General features: G+C 44.8%; 1 protein-coding gene and 1 long non-coding RNA gene across 8 annotated transcripts; one reads left to right on the top strand and one right to left on the bottom strand.

Annotated features, from left to right (window-relative positions):
* Positions 1–17888, top strand: NR4A2 (nuclear receptor subfamily 4 group A member 2). Of its 7 annotated transcripts, none has more exons than XM_037849884.1 (8): positions 8954–9805; positions 12154–13019; positions 13810–13939; positions 14341–14504; positions 15442–15644; positions 16032–16048; positions 16153–16210; positions 16359–17888. In XM_037849884.1, exons 1-8 carry the CDS (start codon positions 9775–9777, stop codon positions 16639–16641), a joined length of 1752 nt encoding a protein of 583 aa, XP_037705812.1. In that variant the 5' UTR covers positions 8954–9774; the 3' UTR covers positions 16642–17888. The 7 variants fall into 7 exon arrangements, 6 of the variants coding, with proteins under 6 accessions (XP_037705810.1, XP_037705809.1, XP_037705812.1 ...); XM_037849880.1 differs by adding an exon at positions 11542–11664 and having other exon boundaries at positions 8957–9805; positions 16032–16210; XM_037849882.1 differs by lacking the exon at positions 8954–9805 and adding an exon at positions 1–189 and having other exon boundaries at positions 11542–13019; positions 16032–16210.
* On the bottom strand, positions 4658–9367 carry LOC119544408. Its single transcript, XR_005218830.1, has 3 exons — positions 8684–9367; positions 6888–6953; positions 4658–4921 (listed from the first exon to the last, which is right to left on the bottom strand). It is a non-coding gene; the product is annotated as an uncharacterized LOC119544408 (long non-coding RNA).
* Positions 17889–20907: the final 3019 nt, after the last annotated feature.

Genomic DNA, 20907 nt, shown 5'->3' with positions numbered 1-20907 from the left:
TCCTGAGTAAGTTTCCCTTGCCCCCGCCTCCGCTTCCACTTTCCTGGTTTCCCCCTTTCATCCCAACAAGTAGAGAGAGGGGGATTTTTCCTTCCGGGGGCGACCGCTTTGTGCGCTCCGGTGAGCGGGACCCTCACAGGCGCGCTCAGCTGGGAATGCGGTGACCGAGGGGCCGGGAGCGCCGGGCAGGTAATGTATCCTGGACCTAAACTGGGCCGCTTTGTTCGGGGAGGGGGAGGTGGGAGCTGCAGTGGGTGTGAACGCGGAGCAGCCCTTTCCGGACTCCCCTCTCTCCTTCCTCCGCCCCTCTCGCCGGCGCGCACAGGAAACCAGTCTGGGTACGTAGCGCGAAGAGCGAAAGAGAAACTTCACCAGCGTGACTGACTTAATGAGGCTCCTCCCGAGAGGCCAAGATAGTAGACACCCCCCCGCCCCCCGCTTACTGCCGCCCCTTCCCCTTGCCCGTCCCCTCACCTCCCGTTAAAGCCTGGGATTTGAGAGCTCCGCTTTACACAGGTTAGTCTTTTGCACGTCCCCTCCCTAAGGAAGGAGGGGCTGGAGAGGATTTTAGGGACTTCCTGGGATGTGGAGACCAGCTCTGAACCATCCCCTTTCAGCTGCCGGTGGCGGGGAAAGCTTGCTCTGGAGCCTCTCTCACGTGGCAGGCAGACAGGCAGAGAACTTGCTGTGCCTTCTAGGAAATTGCAGTCGATTTGTAATGCAGTTTGACTAATTGGGAGTTCAAAATTAAACTTTAATAAAGCATTTGTGTCGTCTCATGTAATTGTGAAAGCTTCCATCCGTCCTGCTAGATAGACTCTAAGTCTCAAGTTAATGACGCTAGGCTAGATTTCCCCCCCAAGTACAATTCCTTCAGCCGTCGTCGGCGCAGCTGGATTTCCGTAAGGTACAGATGTTGCTAATGGCAGCTTAAGCACGGATGGGCAGATAGCATACGGAATGCAACATGTTGCCATATGGTTCCTTTAGCCTTTCACCTCCAGGGATATCAATCACATATATTCTGGGAGGAACTTAATGACTCTCTGAACAGCAAAATGAATTACCTGGTACAATTTATATCCCTTGACCTGATACGTTATAACAACAGAAAGATAGCATCTCACAGTTTCTGTGGTATAAATTGAGCTACAGAACTACATTTCAAATTCTGTATCTATTGGTAGTTTGAGGACCCTGTCAAATCATACTGGCTGTGAAATCTGTTTTTGTATTGCCCCCCTCTCCACTTCCTCTCCACTCACACACCTCTGGGTGATCCAAAGTTTAACAAAACTGTTGTCTTGGAAATTGTCATTCGACTTACCAAATATTAATTGATGAGGCTATGGAGAAATGGAAAATATGATTTCCAGACCTAGTTACTTAAATAGAGTTGGCAGTCTTTAGGAACAGCATACTTTTGAAGCCCAGAAAATTAGACTCCTAGAGAAAAGGTGTTTTCTGGGAGCTCAATATAACTCCTGTATCTATTTGAAATTCTCTAATTGTTTTAATTCAATCGTTCTTAAACTTTAGAAAGTAACAAAGAAAAACAGTTTTCAGGAATATGAAATAGAGGAAATATAAGTAAGACCTAAGCAAACCAGTTTCTACACACACACACACACACACAATGCATATACCTTAACCTGAATCATGTATGTGGTGGTACTTGTAATTTGTTTTTACCTCCAGTATTTCAGTGACAGCATACTGAAGGCACTGCTTAGGTACTAGTAGAGTGACTCTGTAATATTTCACAAGTCTTATTTTAAGAACTGTAGTGACTAGTAGAATTTTTTTATTGCTTCTAATTTCAGAAGATACAAACTTGGTTTCTTTTACTCTATCACTCATTTTTCCTTCACTAATGTAGATAGCACTGAAAAACAAGGAATAACTTAAGGGTGAGAAAGTAAAATAACTTATTTCAATTAAAAAAACAACTTCATGTTTACTTTTACCTATTAAGGGATATCATGAAGCTAAGAGACATACTTTCTTTTCCAACATTTTTGCTTCTAACATGTAAACTACATGAATTCATGTGAACTAGCAAAATGCACAAAGTAGACATGAACAGTATCACAAGCATTGATTTTCAGTTATGTCAGGATTCAGAAAGTGTTAATATATTAAAAGTTTGTCTATACAGCATGTCCTTTTAAAATCATTTTGAAAATAGATGATGTTTCTTTTTTTATTTTTGTAATGGCTGATGATTTGTTACCTGGTGCTTGAGTTGATGCAGTAATTGTGAATATAAAATCTTTTTGTATAGATAGCTGAAAAGTTTATGCAGAACAAATTTAGATAGATTTGAGGTATAGCAACCTTTTTCTGGGGGTGTTTTTGGTACTCTTTTAATGGCTAAGATTTTATGTCTCTCTGTAGCAGCATTCCTTGTGATGAGTTTTAACACTGATAAGTGGTGAGCTTGTCAATAATGACTCCATCTTTATGAATAGACAGTGAGCATATCCTCTAATCAGTCACAAAGAACTTGCCTTATAAAGCTGTTTTTGTCATGAACAAATATTGCAGCCTCTTGTTTGGCCCAGTGATTATTAACATGTTCCTACTTCAAAAACCAGGCCGAAAGTCCTGCTGTGTTATATTTCAGAATTCAGGTCCATTAGCAAATAAATTCCCAAGCAGCACTGTTTGCTTTTTTTCAAGCTATAGCGTTACATATATTTCATGAATAATTTCAGGCCCTTTTGTAGACATAAACTAAGTATATTTTTGGTATACATATACAGTAACAAAACCAAGATATGCATCTTGCAGTATTACTTTTATTTTAAATAAAGATTTGATGGATGTCCATTGTTACTCTAAATGAGGTGGCTTGCTGCCAAGGGGATCCCTGTAGAGGGAAAGTACTCTAATTGTTATTTTCTACCAGGGAATCACTTTTTATTTTTTGAGCTCTCAACTTTACCTCCTTTCAGTATTGCCCTTCCATATTGCTAATCTCAGAATTAGTTTAGATATGAGAACTTTTGAAAATGTGTTTGGGTTGGCCAAGAAGATTTTCACTGGTGATTCTGTTTGCTTATTGGTTTATGGCCTTTACCTTGAGCTGGCATGTTTATTCTAACTGAAAACGAAGAAAGAACTAGGTGTATTCCCCATACTCTAAGAAATTTTAATTGTGATGTAATACTAGCTGTTTTCTTATTTTTATTAAAAAATATATTCTAAGATATTTAAGATGAGGCAGATTTATGCTTTTCTCAAGGTAACATGAGAAAAGCTATGGATAGCCATTAGGCCTCTAATAAAATATCTTCATTTGAGTGAGCGGGGGTAGGGAGGACAACCATAAGTCAGATGCGTTTGCCCCCTTTGCTTTTCAAATTCAAAACCCACTTTGCAGCACTGGAAACTTGTTTCTTTTATAACATTTTATTTTATTTTTAAAGATTTTTTTTAAACTGTCAATCTGTAAACATTTAACTAGCCATGAAAGATACAGTCTTTTATTCTCTACTATATGCAGCTTTGTTTTTATCTGGGTCAGTATGAGTGTCATGTAAATACCACATAAAAATTTGACTTTGCTTGTCCTTACTTTGAAGATTGACAGGGGCTTCTTTAATTAATCTTGTTCTCTTTCATAGTCTGTATTCAGACACTGAAATATAGTATTTTTATACCTTTATAAGACTGTGTTTGCATTTGTTTAATTTATATTTCTTTTTTTAAAGCATGTAGCCTTGAATGTTTGTTCTACTTTTTTTTTTTTTTTTTTTCACTTCATTACTCTGGTACTGCTTGATGTAACTTGATTAGCTCCCTCCCCAGTCATGATTGGTAATTAAAATAGGCATTAAAATTAGTCACTTAGCAATTTTGCTGTTCAATTGGCAATTAAATTACTTAATTGCAATTAAAGTCCTAATTTTAATTGGCAAAATGATAGATGTAGATTTAAGATAATATGTATAAATACTTTAATAAGTGTCTATATAAGGATTACTTAATTACTCAACTTCAAGTTTGTGCTGTTAACTTTAGAACTTTTGAATGAGCAATGAAATTTATATTACATCTATTCAAAGGATATGGTAATTAGATTTAGTACTTATCACTATAAGGGTCCTTGCTATAAGTTACTTTTGTAGTGTGAAAATTGTAGGCTTGATAATTACGGAATTATGATGAGGAAAAGGGCATATATGCCTTTGTCGTATTATATCAGTACCTCAGCTTCATTTTTATAAAATTGAGAGGTTCCTCTCAAACATCTGAGGGAAAAAATCAGAAGTGGTTATTTTATCTTTAAAGATAGAATAAACATGAGTTATCTGTGATTTACTTATAAAAACTGTTTCAAAGTGTATGCATTTCATCTATTTTTAAAATGCTCCCTAATACAATATATGGTTATTAATGTTATTAGCTACATTAAAAATTTCAAGTGACCTTGATATTTTCTTAACACATAGCAACTTATTTTCAGAATCTTTATAATGTCTTTTAGGACTTTGCACATTTTAATGAATCCCATATTTACTGAAATTAGCAATGAAAGCTTCTTATCAAAAAGATATTAAATACTGTGTTTAATTTAAAAGCAAATATTTAGAAGATGGTTACAGTGAGTGAAGTATTAACAAAAGATGAACAATTTTTATAATGTGGAATACTTTTGGGTGGTATGAGGTTTTACCATATATTCAATTTTATAATTAATTTATAAGTAGATGCTTCTAGAATAAAAGAGTGCTGGTTTCTTCTCCACATCTTCACAAATTTCTAGAACTGAATTCTGAATTGGAAGTAAGAAGTAATTTTTAAAGTCTTGGCTTTTAGTGGGTTTTGATGGAAAATGGGCTGAGTAAAACCAAGTAAAATCTACAAGTCCAAATCAAGAATACTAGCTAAGCAGTTGACTTGTTCTCTAAGTACCCTGTGGGAAAGGAACAAACAATTCATCAATGGAAATGAAATTGCAAAAACAAAGACAACAGAATCCCTCCATATTAATATATGATTTTGTCTTTTCAGAAACCAAGATTTTTTTCAAAGTGAAAATTACTTTCTTCTATCAGTAATGTAAAACTGCCTGCCAAATGGTAACAAATGCTGTGAATGCAAGGTTGTCCAAATATAATTTAAAATATATATCTCCTTTTAGTGCTTAAAATAGGTTCCATTAAGTAATTTTATTATGAAAATACCTTAAAGTTACCTTCACTCTTACAGTGTAACAGTCATGTCTATTTCACTAAATCTGCATTGTAAGATCTACTCTGATTCATTTTGGGAGAAGAGTGAAATAAATCCCTAAAGGCCCCTTTCACATGTATTAAGATAGAAAATCCTGTGGGATTATACCCATGTTTGCTTTCTGAATTATACCAAAAGCTCAGTTTTATTAAGTATAATCTGCTTAGCCATGTCTAAGATAAATTACTTTGGTTTAGGTGGGAGTATATGTATTATTTATATTGATAATTTTATAAAAATATTCTTTCTATACATGGGCCAGTATACCCTGCTTAGTATTGGTTAATATCACAAAAGATAATATATAAACATAACCTTCCTAAATACTTTTCCAAAGTCATCTAATATAATAATAGTCATAATCTGATAATTTAGTTTACTTGGCTTTGAAAGAGGGAGCTACTTATGGATAGGATCTGTTTTCACCCCCCATTTATTTAAATTATTAAGAAAATAGTAAGTGTTAAGGGGCTAAATGAATACCCCTTCATTTTGGGGTAACTTTATACATTTATACATGGCAGTAATTTAAAGTTTATCAGATGCTGGGCCCCCAAAAGCCACTATTGTTGTTTTTAATTAAGCTATAAAATACTTTATTTGAATTACTTATGTCCAAGAATCTTGAAGGGTTGTGGTCATATACATGCAGAATTTCAGTTTCTTTTAGTCTAAAGCATCATCTTAACATTTTCTGTAAGGTTGTTCAATCCTACATTTTGATTCCATTATATGTGTAATTAAACCTCTGTGCACAAAAGCATTCTCCTATGTACTTACAAATACACCCACAGGAATCCTCTTCTAAACTATAATTTATTTAAACATGTAATCATAGGATTTTAAAACATGCTTTCATTTTTCCACACTATATGCCAATTTGAACTACTTGGTGATAAAATGAGCGATTTTATTACCACTTTGATTTTTTTCCCCCTGTGACCCAACAGTGAGCTAACATTGGGTAGGAGGAAATCAAAATAAGAGGGAAAAAATCTATTATGAAACTAATCCCAGGTGTTAAACTCTTTCCCTTTTCAAGGAAAATAAAAGAGCATCAAAGATGAATAGTTCCTTATGAATACCAGCACAATATGATTATTTGGACCTGCAGCATCTCTCCTCGGACTTGGCCTAAATAGCTCTGTGTGTAGGGGTGTTTTTATGGTGTGTGTGTGTGTGTGTAAGAGAGAGAGAGGGAGAGAGAAAGAGAAAAAAAGAATATTTTGAACGTTGTGGAGTCAAGCCCCCTACTGACAGGATCAGTCAATTACAGACCTCGATGGTTCTACTGGGACTACGCCCGATCACAACCTGGTGGGAGAAAGAAGTCTGGAGTTTAGGGCGTAGCCTTTCTTTATATTTTCTGACCCTTTCACTTCGAACACCTCAGATCTCTAATTAAAACGCAATCCAAGAAGTAGCTTATCCAAGAATTGGTTTAAGCATGTGTATCAGTCTTGCTTCCAGCGTGTCTTCTAAGAAGAAACGCTTCCCAGGAACCAGAGTAGGAATTTGAGGAGAGAGAACTACACGAGTTGTAGAATAGAAGAAGAAAAAAAGTGCCCCCTTTCTCCCATTTTAATGTTATATGTAATTACTCTATTCCCAGTGAGTAATAATTATTATAATAAACAGAAAACCACCTCTTGATCTTGGATGCATGAAGACTTGGACAAAGGATCCGTTATCAAGCCAGGCTCGACAGGTTGCTGTTAAGGAATAACGAATCACATTAAAAATGTTCGGCTTCCTTGGCCTCTCGCTTTAAGAACTCTAGGACACTTTCCCACTCCTTGGGAGGGAATACTCAGGTTGTCCCCAGACAACCCAGTCTAAATCTGGGTGTGTTTTTAATGGTATAGTGGGGTGGGGGTGGGGGGCATTTGGCGGGAATGTAACTACTTAGATGTGCGTATTTGTGTATGGAGGGCGGCAGTTCCAACCTTAAAATTCTCCCGGCCCCCGCCTTCCGAAGACTAGATCTAAAACTTTATCACCCCATTGTAGCTGCGCTTGCGTTTCCGACTGCCTGAAAAAAAAACTGCCAGGAGCCTAGCCCACCCCGGGGATCAAGGAAAACTCCCCGCCCCCCAGCCGCGCCCTGCTCCCTCGCGGAAGGGGAAGGGAACCCGGGAGGGCGCCACCAGTGCTGAAGCTAATGCTATTTTGGGGCCCGCCAGGCGGGTGCGTCAATGCCTGCGCCCCTGCGTCACCGCCACCCCCACCCCCTTCCTTCTCCTTTGCTCTCCAAACTCTCACTTTTTCCCTTTCGTTAGCGTGGAATCGTTTCTGCCCAACCGGCGCTGACGCTACCTCACTCTAGCTAATAAGCTGTTCTTCACCCTACCCCCTCTCAAACCCCTACTCACACACCCTCGCCCGCCTTCACAACATCCCCACCACACATACACTTACACTTACACACACACACACACACACACACACACACACACTCTCTTTCTCTCTCTCTCTCTCTCTCTCTCTCTCTCTCTTCCTGGTTTTATTTTGTTTTTTCTTGCGCCCGCTAGGGCACTGCTGAGCCGCAGAAGCAGCGGCTGCAGAAGCGGTTGTCTTAACATCTGGGGGAAACTTAAGGTGGTCACGTAGGTTTACCCGAGGCTGTAGCGCAAAAGGCTGAAGCGCAAAAGAGCCCGCGGCTTCACCCAGCAGCCTCGGGGCACCTGATGGTAACACTTCCCTCGCCGACCGAGAGCAAGGTCCAGCGGGGAGCGGGCGAAGGCGAGCGTGCAAGTTCGGGCTGAGTAACCCGGGAAACCGGTTAGTCCCACGGCGCGTTGGGCGCCCAAACTGACAACACCCAGAGAGGGGGCTAGAGGCAAAGGGTCCTTCCCCACCCAACCCCCCACCCCGCAGCCTGGAAGAGAGCCACGCCAAGGGAGGAGGGGTGGCAGAAACGCTCTTCTCAAGCCGAGAAGGTTGGGGTGGGGGGGGCACACCTCCCAATCCTCCCTACCCTCGTCCTGGTCGCTTCCAACCCAACGGGAGAAGCCCTAGAAGGCCCGCCCAGCTTTGGCCGTGGGGCCGGAAGGGGGGACTCGCCTTGCGAGACGCCGGCTTTTTCTTTGCTCGAAAGCGCTGTGCGCTCTCGGCGTGGTGGGCGTGTTGATTTGCCGGGTGGCACATTCCGGATGCCATGGTGGTGCTGTTCTGGCCCCGGTTCGCTCTCACCACCTGCCTGAGTTCTCCAGGAAGGGCTGGACGCCCATACCTTACACTTCTCAGAGACACCCCCACACTCCCTCCAGCCAACAGTTTCTTGTCTTTCCCGCTCGGCTCTCGGACTGAGATCGTGGGAACTCTTGTTTTCGGAGGAGCATGGATTTAGTCCCTGAAACTTTAGATAATGGACACCGGGAAGTGTCGAAAGTATTAGAGTGACAGAAAATGGGATCAGAGCACCTTTCTGCAGAAGACGCACCTGTTGCGTGCTGCTTGGCCTTATTGTCTACGAAGCGAAAACAGGCGATGCCTCACTCTGATTTGGGGGACTCCGAAGGGCTGGGTCACTGTCCTTTCCTTCCCCTACCCCCCCCCCCAATCCACGCACTACATCCTTCCTCGCGTGAGGGCTCTGCAAAGAAAGAAGGAACACGGAAATTAGACTCTCCCCCTCCCCCGAGGACTGTAGTGTGTGTGTGTGTGTGTGTGTGTGTGTGTGTGTGTGTGTGTGTGTGAGAGAGAGAGAGAGAGAGAGAGAGAGAGAGGAAGGGAGGGAGAGAAGACCAGAGGAGGCCGCAGACAGGAAAAAGGAGGAAAAGGGGAAGCACCGAACTAGGGAAATCCCTCCCCAACTGCCTGAGCCCTCCGAACCTCCCGTGTCATGGGACATCTGTGCGCGCTTCCGCCAAGGGGGTGATGAGTGGGTGGATGAGGTTAGGGTGCTGTGAGGCACGCCCCATCCCGTGCGACGCCAGGTGCGGTCTACCTGACCCACGCCAGCGCTCCCTTCCGCCTGGCCTTTTGTTGCACCCTCCCCACGTGTAAGCGGCCGGGTGACCGCGGGGGCGCATGGGCTTGGGAGAAGGCGAGGTGTCGCGGCGCAGCGGGCTGCGCCGTTCTGGTGGAGAAGTCACACCTCTCTCGGAAAAAAAAAATAATGAAACCAAGCCGGCTACCAAGGTGAACCCAGAACGGTTCCCACCTTAAAATCTGCTCTACTCGTGACGTCAGGTCGGAAATATACCAAAGCGAGCGCGGGCCAGGAGTCCGGGGAGCGCGGCTGCGCCGCGATTGGGCCGCCGGCCGCTGACGCGCGCTGACGCGCGGAGACTTTAGGTGCATGTTGGCAGCGACAGCGCGAGCCACATAAACAAAGGCACATTGGCGGCCAGGGCCAGTCCGCCCGGCGGTTCGCGCTCGACTCCACAGTCCCTGCTCGCTGTCCAGCCGGCCGCCTGCCCCTGATCCTTCCCGGCTTGCGGTGTCCCTGCTCCTTTCACCCCTCTCGCCCACCCCTCCCGGATCCCGCCGCCCAGGCTCCCAGAGGGAACTGCACTTCGGTAGAGTTGAATGAATGAAGAGAGACGCGGAGAACTCCTAAGTGAGTAGGGGCAGCCCGTGCAGCTCGCGTTCTTTTATTCTTCTTCTTTTGTACGTCATTTCTTCCCAGATATATAGCACAGGTTCTCTGGAAGTTGGCGCCAAAGGCGCAGAGCACGAGCGGGGCCGGAGGCTGGGAAGTGGGTGCGCGCAGTTACGGAGGTCGCTTATCCGAACTCGGGCTTTGGCTCAAGGAGGGAGTTGACGCTTAACAGAGGCTTCGGAGCTCCTCATTGGTGGACGCGGAAGGGAGATTTGCACAGTTATGGAAGCTGTGGACGTGTTCGAGGAAATATGCGCAAACTTTGCTGTTAGTGCGGAATTGATTGTGGCCTTTGGACGTGGAAACTCCAGGTCGTGTGTATATGAGAGGCCTGGATGCCGCCCACAAAGTGACAGGGAGAGAAAGTTCTTTAGTTTATGTGTTGCTTGGGAACCGTGTAACCGCGGCTAACCAGCGTGCGATGTTTCCCGAGTATTTTTGAGTAAGTGTGTTATTGCTAGAGTGTCCTGTTAGTAGGTTGTCTGAAATTTCTGGTTTTGACAGATGCCGTGCGTGTCTATGTGAGTGTGTCAGAGAGACAGAGAGGCATAGATAGATAGATACAGAGAGAGAGATGCAGAGAGAATGTGTAAAGAGTACAGTTGTGAAGCTACGAAGCTAGCAAGGAGTTAACATCCAGAACGGGCATATCTCCCAACGGCTGTGGGGGTCAAGAGTCTCCTTTCTTCTGCTTACTTTTTCTGGCAACCCTCCCCCACCCACCCCCAAGCAAGATTTTCCACTCTCAATGGAAAAAAAAAAAAAAAAAAGAACAGAAGGAGTGGATGTTTGGCTTTCTTTTTCATTAGTAATAAGACCGCCTATACTTTAGAATGCCTTCCAAGTGGAAACATCTGAAAATGACTAGAACACAAGTATGTCTTCTTCCAGCAAGTAGGCAGACCCGGGAAGGGTGTATGGGGAAGATTATCAACTTGTCATGCTAGGAAGTGCTTCTAACATTGGTGCCAATACCTTGTAAGCAGTATTACCTTTACTCTGCAGCTGGCCTAAGATCCTCCTGGAAAAGTGTAGAGTCCCCTCTCCCCACCCCTAGGCCATTAAAGACATTAGAAGATGAGAGTCCTAGAAAAGCGAACACCAATTCACCTGTGTCCTCAATCCTGAAGAGCAATCTCAGTGCTTTGTCAGAAGCGCTTAGGAAACTCAGATGCTTCTATTCCAATCACCTTTCCTACTGCCCAGGCCTTGCTAACACTTTGTAACCTCTGGGGAGAGGGCTTATTTTCTCATTTTATATTCTTGGCTTCATCTAACCTTATTCCTCCTTCCCAAAAGAAAAGCCAATTTCCTACCCCAGGAAAAAAAATCAGGAGAAATTTCCAATGCTGTATTTTCTCAAACTCTATCTAGTCTTCTTCTTCTCCAGATTTGAATTAAACTAAAGTAAACTAAATCCCCAAACTCGAGCAAAGGGGCCAATTCATTACATTCTCCTTGACCCCTCTCTCTACAAGGATTTATGGAAGTGTGATGGGTGGTATTTTCTGTTGTTTCCAGCCATCTCTTTTATACATTCGTCTTAACTGCTGTATTTGGTAAAGGCTACACACTAATTTCTGGTGAAACCAACAAGGAGGACATCCCTGGGCCTGCCTGGTGAATCTACATGTACTCGACCCAATTCTATCAGAAAAGTCACCCTTATGAAGCTTCCTGTGTCTGTATTTCAGGGAGTAGATCCGACAGGCTGGACTCCCCGTTGCTTTTCTAAAAATCTTGGGAACTTTGTTCTTATTGAATTACGACACTGTCCACCTTTAATTTCCTCGAAAACGCCTGTAACTCGGCTGAAGGTTAGTGCAACTTTATTTCTTTTATCCCCTCACTCGAGTTCCTTAAACATCAAGAGATAGTGCACCGCTTTCTACTCCGGCGACCCTGTAACTTAAGGCTTCCCGGACCCATTGCCTTCGGGAACAACTTTCTTATTGTACTATTCCACTTAAGTGCTGTCGTTTCTAGAACGAGCTTGCTGAACCTGAGCTTCAGATAAAAGGCTCATCTGAGAGGGGTTGGCCGGCAGAGGGGTGGGGGAGGCGTTTAGAAATATCCAGTAGGGTAGACCCTCAATAGCTTTCTAGCTCTGGGTCTTTATTTGACCAGCCTTTCCTTGCCCTGCACCGTTTTGTCCCGCAGCCCTCGCGCTTTCCTGCCTTTCCTCTCGCGCCCCTTCTCGCTCTCTGACCGCCGCGGGCTGCCGGTGTAGCTCTAGGTGTACCCGAGCCCGGGAGAAAGTGTTCAGTTGACCAGGCTGAGTGTATATTACCCTGTTTCATTTCCAGCCATGCCTTGTGTTCAGGCGCAGTATGGGTCCTCGCCTCAAGGAGCCAGCCCCGCTTCTCAGAGCTACAGTTACCACTCTTCGGGAGAATACAGCTCCGATTTCTTAACTCCAGAGTTTGTCAAGTTTAGCATGGACCTCACCAACACTGAAATCACTGCCACCACTTCTCTCCCCAGCTTCAGTACCTTTATGGACAACTACAGCACAGGCTACGACGTCAAGCCACCTTGCTTGTACCAAATGCCCCTGTCCGGACAGCAGTCTTCCATTAAGGTAGAAGACATTCAGATGCACAACTACCAGCAACACAGCCATCTGCCCCCCCAGTCCGAAGAGATGATGTCGCACTCCGGGTCGGTTTACTACAAGCCCTCATCGCCCCCGACGCCCACCACCCCGGGCTTCCAGGTGCAGCACAGCCCCATGTGGGACGACCCGGGGTCTCTCCACAACTTCCACCAGAACTACGTGGCCACCACGCACATGATCGAGCAGAGGAAAACACCCGTTTCCCGCCTCTCCCTCTTCTCCTTTAAGCAGTCGCCTCCGGGCACCCCCGTTTCCAGCTGCCAGATGCGCTTCGACGGGCCACTGCATGTCCCCATGAACCCGGAGCCCTCGGGTAGCCACCACGTGGTGGACGGGCAGACCTTCGCTGTGCCCAACCCCATCCGCAAGCCGGCGTCCATGGGCTTCCCGGGTCTGCAGATCGGCCATGCGTCGCAACTGCTCGACACGCAGGTGCCCTCGCCGCCGTCTCGGGGCTCTCCCTCCAACGAGGGGTTGTGCGCCGTGTGCGGCGACAACGCGGCCTGCCAGCACTACGGTGTGCGCACCTGCGAGGGCTGCAAAGGCTTCTTTAAGGTGAGCAAGGGCGGGGGCCGGAGGAGGGGGACAGAGGTCCCCTAGTTCCCGGGACCCCCGAGGGCACGCTCTGTCTTTCTGCCGGCAGCCCAGCGCCAGGTCGCCGGGGATCACCCATCTCTCAGGGTCCATAGGGTCTGCCTTACACGGGCTGCGAAGGAGGCTTCCAGGAGGATGGGAAAGGGAAAAGCAGGAAGACGAGGAGCCCTGGGGTCGCATGCCCTGCAGGCAGCCGACCCAGCGGGTCTCCGCCCCGAAGTTGCTGCAGCCAGAGTTGGAAGAGGGTCATTTGCATGTGCTAGGAGCTGTCTTCCCTGTTCAGATTGAAATTGGTTAGGACAGAGAACCGTGTCTGAGCTAACCAAGTGGAACAGAATTCCCTATGGTCAAATTAAGTGATCTCTTTATTTCGCCATCCTGATTGAATAATCTTATCATTTTAAATAGAGAAGGTCTCCAAGGAATGTAAATAATATGAATGCCCACGGATTTGTATTTACTGAGCGTCTCCTTCTCTTTCTCTTGGCATATAAAACACAGCAAGGAGCGGTAAGGTTAGCTCAAATGTTAACGCTATCAATTTTCTTCCGTTAAATGCCCTGGGGGAGAAAAAAGAAGAGAAAGAGAAAGAAAAGGAGAAGGAAAAGGGGAAAAAAAAGTAGTTGCGTGAATGTGTATTTGTGGGGACGGAGCATAGATTCCAGTTGTTCAGAAATTGTTTCTGGATTCCCTGAGTTACTGGATTTTTAAGAAAAAAAATAATTTTCGGCTATATTGTTTCCTTTTGCAGCGCACTGTGCAGAAAAACGCGAAATACGTGTGTTTAGCAAATAAAAACTGCCCAGTGGACAAGCGGCGCCGAAATCGCTGTCAGTACTGCAGATTTCAGAAGTGCCTAGCTGTTGGAATGGTCAAAGAAGGTAGGTCGCTCAAGCTACGAACCCCCGAGTCTGCGCCCCTAGGTAACCATTGCTCCCACTCCAACCTCACTCTCCCTTCCCAGAGTCTAGAATCTCCCGTTCCGCCCCGCACCCCCCCCCCCCCTTTCTGGCCTCCAAGACCCCGCAGCTGCCTGCTAGTCCAATTCCCCTAGAGAAAACCACCAGGCCCTTCTCGCCTTTAACTATACGACCCGTTTGGAGGATGAAATAAAATAACCTCGCAATTTTTATGCTTGTCGTCAGTAAAGGCTTTACAAGTGGTGGGGCTTTGCGCCGCCAGGCGGGGCACCCCACGTCTGCGGCCTTCCCCGGGGAGGGGCCGAGGCGGCGGCTGGGCATGGGCTCCCGGGAGCAGCGCTGACCCGGCTATTCCTTTGCAGTGGTTCGCACCGACAGTTTAAAAGGCCGGAGAGGTCGTTTGCCCTCGAAGCCGAAGAGCCCCCAGGAGCCCTCTCCCCCCTCGCCCCCGGTGAGTCTGATCAGTGCCCTGGTGAGGGCCCATGTCGACTCCAACCCGGCTATGACCAGCCTGGACTATTCCAGGGTAAGAAGCTGGAGGGGGGTTACCGTGTGGACAAACCAGCCGATGGGCAGGGCTCCCTTCCCAAACCCAACATTAACCCGCAGATCCCGGGGACAAAGGAGGCAAGCAAGGTTTTACGCCTCACAACACTGGGCAGGGACACTCAAGACAGACAGACTGATGAACGTTGTAGCCGCAGGTGTAGACCTAAGGGCGCGGCAGAGGAAAGAAAAGACACACCGCAGTGGTCGTGTCCGAAAACGACTCTTCCCCTGCTCACGACCACAGCAGACACACACCTCCACACACATACACACACACACTTACACCAACGCCTTTAATGCAAAAACCAAAGACTGCAAAATCCCCCCATTTCTACTCTGTACCCAGACTTCCACAGAGATGCTTTAATCCTCATCTTTCTGGCTCTGCCCGGGTGAGGGTTCGGGTGGGGGCTGCTTGGGGGTCGGGGAATGGAAAGAGAGAGGGAGTAGGGAATGGTAGTAGGGTGGGGAATCAAGTGGTCAGATTTCTCTCTTTTACTCCAGCTGTGAGAAATGTGCGGGCCTTAATTGGAGGAAGTAAGTCGGGCAAATCTAGAAGCCACTGTAATTTTATTAAGATCTGCAAAGGGGGGCTCTGCCCGGGACCCACTCTGGGACTGGCATGAATACTAACGTGTCAATTGTTTTGTGGAGATAAGAGTGAACATTTCCCAGGGCTGGATGACACTGTATTTAGACTGTATGGAAATGGTAATTTACATATTTAAAGCAGCGACCTCATAGCACCATCCCTAATTGAATTAATTGCCCCGGAACATCTAATTTCCTTACTGGTCAGAGAGAGGTTTAATTGTTGTAAAAACCTGGCTCCCCTACTAGAAACGGGGTGAGCAATTTCACGGGTTATATATTTTAGAGAACCTCATTAAGTGCTTTTTAAAATGAAATTCCAGTTCCAGGCAAACCCTGACTATCAGATGAGTGGAGATGACACCCAGCATATCCAGCAATTCTATGATCTCCTTACTGGCTCCATGGAGATCATCAGGGGCTGGGCGGAGAAGATCCCCGGCTTTGCTGACCTGCCCAAAGCCGACCAGGACCTGCTTTTCGAATCGGCTTTCTTGGAACTGTTTGTCCTGCGATTAGCGTACAGGTAATAAGGGAGGAAGCAATCCAGGAGGCTGGCAGAGGAGGAAAAGAGGAAACAAAAAAGGAGGAAAGAGAGGAGAAAGGAAGTAAAAGTGAGAAAAGAGAAAAGGGCAGGAAAAATGGAGGGGGTGCGGGGAGGAAAGTATAGAAGATCACAAAAGAAATGAAGGAGCAAGCCCAGAAGTCTTGAATGAATGGAATGGAGTGGGATAGGGGGCGTTCTTGATTGTTATGAAATTAAATCCTTTCAAGGTCCACTGGTCTACATTTTATTAACTCTTCGGTAATTAGGTGCCTCTTAAATCCCTCATTTATTGCTCTTCAAGTAATTAGTTGTTTAGCTTTTCTCTCTCTCTTTTTCTCCCCTCTCTCTCTTTGGTATTAATTGCAGGTCCAACCCAGTGGAGGGTAAACTCATCTTTTGCAATGGGGTGGTCTTGCACAGGTTGCAATGCGTGCGTGGCTTTGGGGAATGGATTGACTCCATTGTTGAATTCTCCTCCAACTTGCAGAATATGAACATCGACATTTCTGCCTTCTCCTGTATTGCTGCCCTGGCTATGGTTACAGGTCAGTACCACAGGTGCAGGTGTTTCTCCTGCAGATCTGCCCAGTGGGAATTTTCCTGGTTTTCCCTTGCCACCATTCCTCCCTGGTTCTGCAAACTAGCTAACTGCCTTGTGCATTCCTCTTTTGTTTCTGATTGTGTTTTCTGCAGAGAGACATGGGCTCAAGGAACCCAAGAGAGTGGAAGAGCTGCAGAACAAGATTGTAAATTGTCTCAAAGACCACGTGACTTTCAACAATGGGGGGTTGAGTCGCCCCAACTATTTGTCCAAACTGTTAGGGAAGCTCCCAGAACTACGTACCCTTTGCACACAGGGGCTACAGCGCATTTTCTACCTGAAACTGGAAGACTTGGTACCACCGCCAGCAATAATCGACAAACTTTTCCTGGACACGTTACCTTTCTAAGACCTCCTCCCATGCACTTCAAATGAACTGGAAAGAAACCTAAGCTGTCCAGAGGGGGAAAGTCGCATGGGCAGATAGCATCCTGAGCTGTCTTAGCTCTAGCCGCCACTTCCTTCCACAAAATTCCCCAGCCCCTTGATCCCTAAAGAAAAAAGACAAAATTGTTGCTATTTCCTAACCTGCAGGCAGAACCTGAAAGGGCATTTTTGGCTCCGGGGCATCCTGGATTTAGAACACGGACTACACACAATACAGTGGTATAAACTTTTTATTATTAGTTTAAAAATCAGTTTATTGTTCACAAGAAAGAGTCCTATCCTATGATAGGAAATGTCTGGCCGTGCTTTGTTGTTGCATTTAAGACAAATATAACACACACGTATTAAGGGGACCCACAAGTATCGCCCTTTAAAAGATGTCAAAGTTTTCTGCTGTAAAGAAAGCTGTAATATAAAGTAAAATTAAATGTTTTGTGTGGGTGGCATGAGTTGAAGAAGGCAAAGGCTTGTAAATTTACCCAATGCAGTTTGGCTTTTTAAATTATTTTGTGCCTATTTATGAATAAATATTAAAAATTCTAAAAGATAAGTGTGTTTGCAAAAAAAAAGAAAAATGAATACATTTAAAAGGGACAAGCATGTTGATTCTAGGTTGAAAATGTTATAGGCACTTGCTACTTCAGTAATGTCTATATTATATAAATAGTATTTCAGACACTATGTAGTCTGTTAGATTTTATAAAGATTGGTAGTTATCTGAGCTTAAACATTTTCTCAATTGTAAAATAGGTGGGCACAAGTATTACACATCAGAAAATTCTGACAAAAGGGACACATAGTGCTTGTAACACTGTTTCCAACATTCCTTGTTTGTAAGTGTTGTATGTACTGTTGATGTTGATAAAAGAGTTTATATCTTGATTATTTTGTTGTCTAAAGGTAAACAAAACTTGCATGCAACAGCTTTTGACGGTTTCCAGAGTGCTTATAATATACATAACTCCCTGGAAATTACTGAGCACTTTGAATTTTTTTGTTTTATTAAAAGTCTAAAATTGTCAGCTAATATATTATTTTATGTTTGAGTAAGAATTTTAATATTGCCATATTCTGTAGTATTTTTCTTTGTATATTTCCAGTATGGCACATGATATGACTCACTGCCTTTTTTTTCTATGGTATATGAGAGTTAGAGATGCTGAATTTTTTTCTGATAAATTCTTTCTTTGAGAGAGACAATTTTAATGTTTACAACAATAAACCATGTAAATGAACACAATTTAGTCTTCTTTCTAGGTCAGGAAAAAGATGACTGAATAGCAACATAAATAGGAGTTGGGGTAGGTCACTTATTAAACATCTGCGTGTCAAACTGACAGCCTAGATCTCTTCTGGCAAAAGGACCTGGGTAGTTCAACAAATTATCCAGAGAATTCAGTACAGTGTTTTTCTTCAACCAGAATTTGGCAATTTGGCAACCTACATTTATCAAAATCAGTTGAGAATATTTCAACTTTTATGTTAACTTTGCTAGTAAATGGAGCTCTCAGAAGAGAAGCTCAAGAGACCAAAGAGCTTTTGAGGTTTTACAAAGTTGGGAATCCTGTCAGGTTTTTATCTTGCACACTGTTTAGGAAGTATCATTTTATGACTCAGAAGTTAAAACTGATTTGAAGCTTGTCTAAAATCTCTGAATTTTTCCAATTTCTCCATCTATAACTGTTGGAAAGGGTCTGAGCCCTTTTGGTGAATGATCATTGACATAGAGCCGAACTCAGTAGAGGTTTTATGTTCTTTTACGTTTTTTTTAAAAACCACTTTTTGCTTTCCGACTTCAGTATATAGTGGCAAGGTGCAACCTGCTACTTTAGAATAATATTTCAGCCTTAAGGGTTAGAAAAATAATACAGTATCCTTTTGTCAGATCCTGGGGCTTTTATAAGTAAGTTGTGACAAGGTCCTCTAGAATTCCACCCAGCACCAACTTTCAGCAAAGAAAGGAAACTTGCTGTAAACGCCGCTTAGAGACTGAGCGTCTGCTTAGCGCACCCGGTCCTTGGGCAGGTGAGAGGTAGCGAATTTCGCCCTAGGCCAAGCATGAATTCATAGAGCGCAAGATGGGGACCGTCTGACCCTGGTGAATTACAGATGACCTCTGGGTCACTGAAATTTACAGGGCATTATTTTTTTAAAATGCAGAGTTGGAACAGTAAATTGCCGCTAGAGCTCTCAGGTTATTTCTCCGTTGCCTTTCTTCTCTTTCTTTTAAAGTCGTGCTTTGGGGGTCGGGAAAAAGAAAGAAGGCAGGTTTCCGTGGTAATTTAAGGTTATTCTCACGTGGGTAACTAAGGTGCAAGGGAGGATGGCCACATAGATTAAATAATAAGCGAAATGTCCAATTTCCTGACATTCTTGAAAAGGATGAGGATAGCTATTTCCTTTTATATCCACATCTTTTGCCCAACTAAAGACACAAACTAATAAGCAGAGAGAACGAGAAATCTCTTTAGAAATTCTGGGATTCTAGCAGATCCGTCAGCGCTCTGTTTCCCAGGTGTCTGCAGCCCCCAGACAATTGCATTCCGACTTAGAATCCCTGAGAGCTGAACCCAGAAACGAACTCTGTTGCGGGTTCTCCCTTACGGAAGTGGCTGCACATCACCGGAGGGCAATGGGGTGTCGGGTAGTTCGTCTAGGGAGAATTTGGGGTGAAAGGAGGGAGGGATGACGCTCTCCCATGTCCGCGAGCAGACTGTACCGGCTAGGCGTACATTCAGTTGTGATACCTAAATTGTAAAGTGGCTAGTGCCTTTTGTGCTACACCGTTACAGAGTGGCTCTCCAAGTCCTGGCTGCGCCCTGCCTCGCACACATCTCCCCTGCATCTTCCGATACTAGGGTAGCTGAGGATTTTTTCTGTTCTAGTCCTTGTAGAAGTAAAGCCCAGGAAAAGCAATGGACACGCTGCATTGCAAAAGCGAGACGTTTCATGGAAATTCCTTAGAAAAGAGATTGAAACTTTATATTGTGGGCTTCATGTCGCCCCCTTTCTCCCCATGTCTTCTTAAGAATTTCAGTTATTGAGTATTGTTCCAGATTATAGAAAATAATCATTGCTCCGAAGACATGACCATACATGTGTCATACAAGTTTCCCAGCTCTGACAGGTCTAATTTTAAGTCTTCCTCGGTGTTTAGACGCATGTTGAGTGGTTGTCTAGAAAGCTGACTTTATGGAATAGAGATAGATGCGTTAATCAATAACTACCGTCTGTTCCTTGTTGAGTTCTGCCTTTCCGGCGACTGCTGCAGCCTCTCTGGGTGCCCTGGCTGAAGACAGAGAGAGAGACTTTGAATATTTTATCCTGAATCTAACTAGAGAGATATGCACGGCCCAGGGAGCTGATGGCACCTTACATTGACAACTGTACCCAACGACCTTATCTTGTGTTTTCTTCCTGGTGCCTGACTCCATTCCTAGAGAGTTTGGGTGCCCCCCACCCCTCTAAAAATACCAGTCACAAGTCTCACGGGCCACAGGTTCCCAGCGTGTAAGGAGCTCGACAAGGAGATACAGACATGGGGGGTCGTCCTGCCAATTTAAGGTCACTTGAAGGTTCAATTTCACTTTACCTTGAGAATTTCTTGGTTTTGACGGCTTCACTGTGTGGACCCGAATATCTAATTATCTAATCGTTTTTTAAACCTAGGCGTCAGCAATGAAGAAATACTTTCAAGGTACAAACAGGTCTATAAGGGAAAAGTTTTATTTCATTTTAGTAATTTGATCACAGAGTTTTCCAGTACAGCAATACACTTCCATCCCGCCAGGCCCGACACCGGGAAGCGACACGAGGACTCTTCTCCTAGGCATCGCGCGTGTCGCGCATCTTCACGCGTGTCGCCCATTTTTCACACCCTTACCTACCAGGTTAATGCTTTGCTCTGCACACGCGTCTGTTTCTTTTTGCTTCCGCGGCGCGGCAGCGGAGAGGTGGCTACGGAGACTAAGGGCTGGGGTCTCACGGATTGGACCTACCCTCTCTGGGCAGGACAGACAGAAGCCTGCCCCGAGGCCACGTTCCCCCAAAGCCACGTCAAAAACCGACACAGGTTCTATCAAGACAGGGGACCAAGGGGACCGGAGAGAGGCACTTAGACCTGATGATTAAGAAAAGCTTTTTTATTTCTTTTCAATTTTACTTTTGAAAATTGACCAGAGGGCTGGGAATGTCTCAAAGACCTCCTTTACCAAAAGGGGTTTTGTAGCCTATCTTGGTTATCCGAGAATAGGA

Source organism: Choloepus didactylus, chromosome 9 (assembly GCF_015220235.1).
Source record: "Choloepus didactylus isolate mChoDid1 chromosome 9, mChoDid1.pri, whole genome shotgun sequence".
Lineage (NCBI taxonomy): Eukaryota > Metazoa > Chordata > Mammalia > Pilosa > Megalonychidae > Choloepus > Choloepus didactylus.
This window is presented reverse-complemented; position numbering and strand designations above follow the sequence as displayed.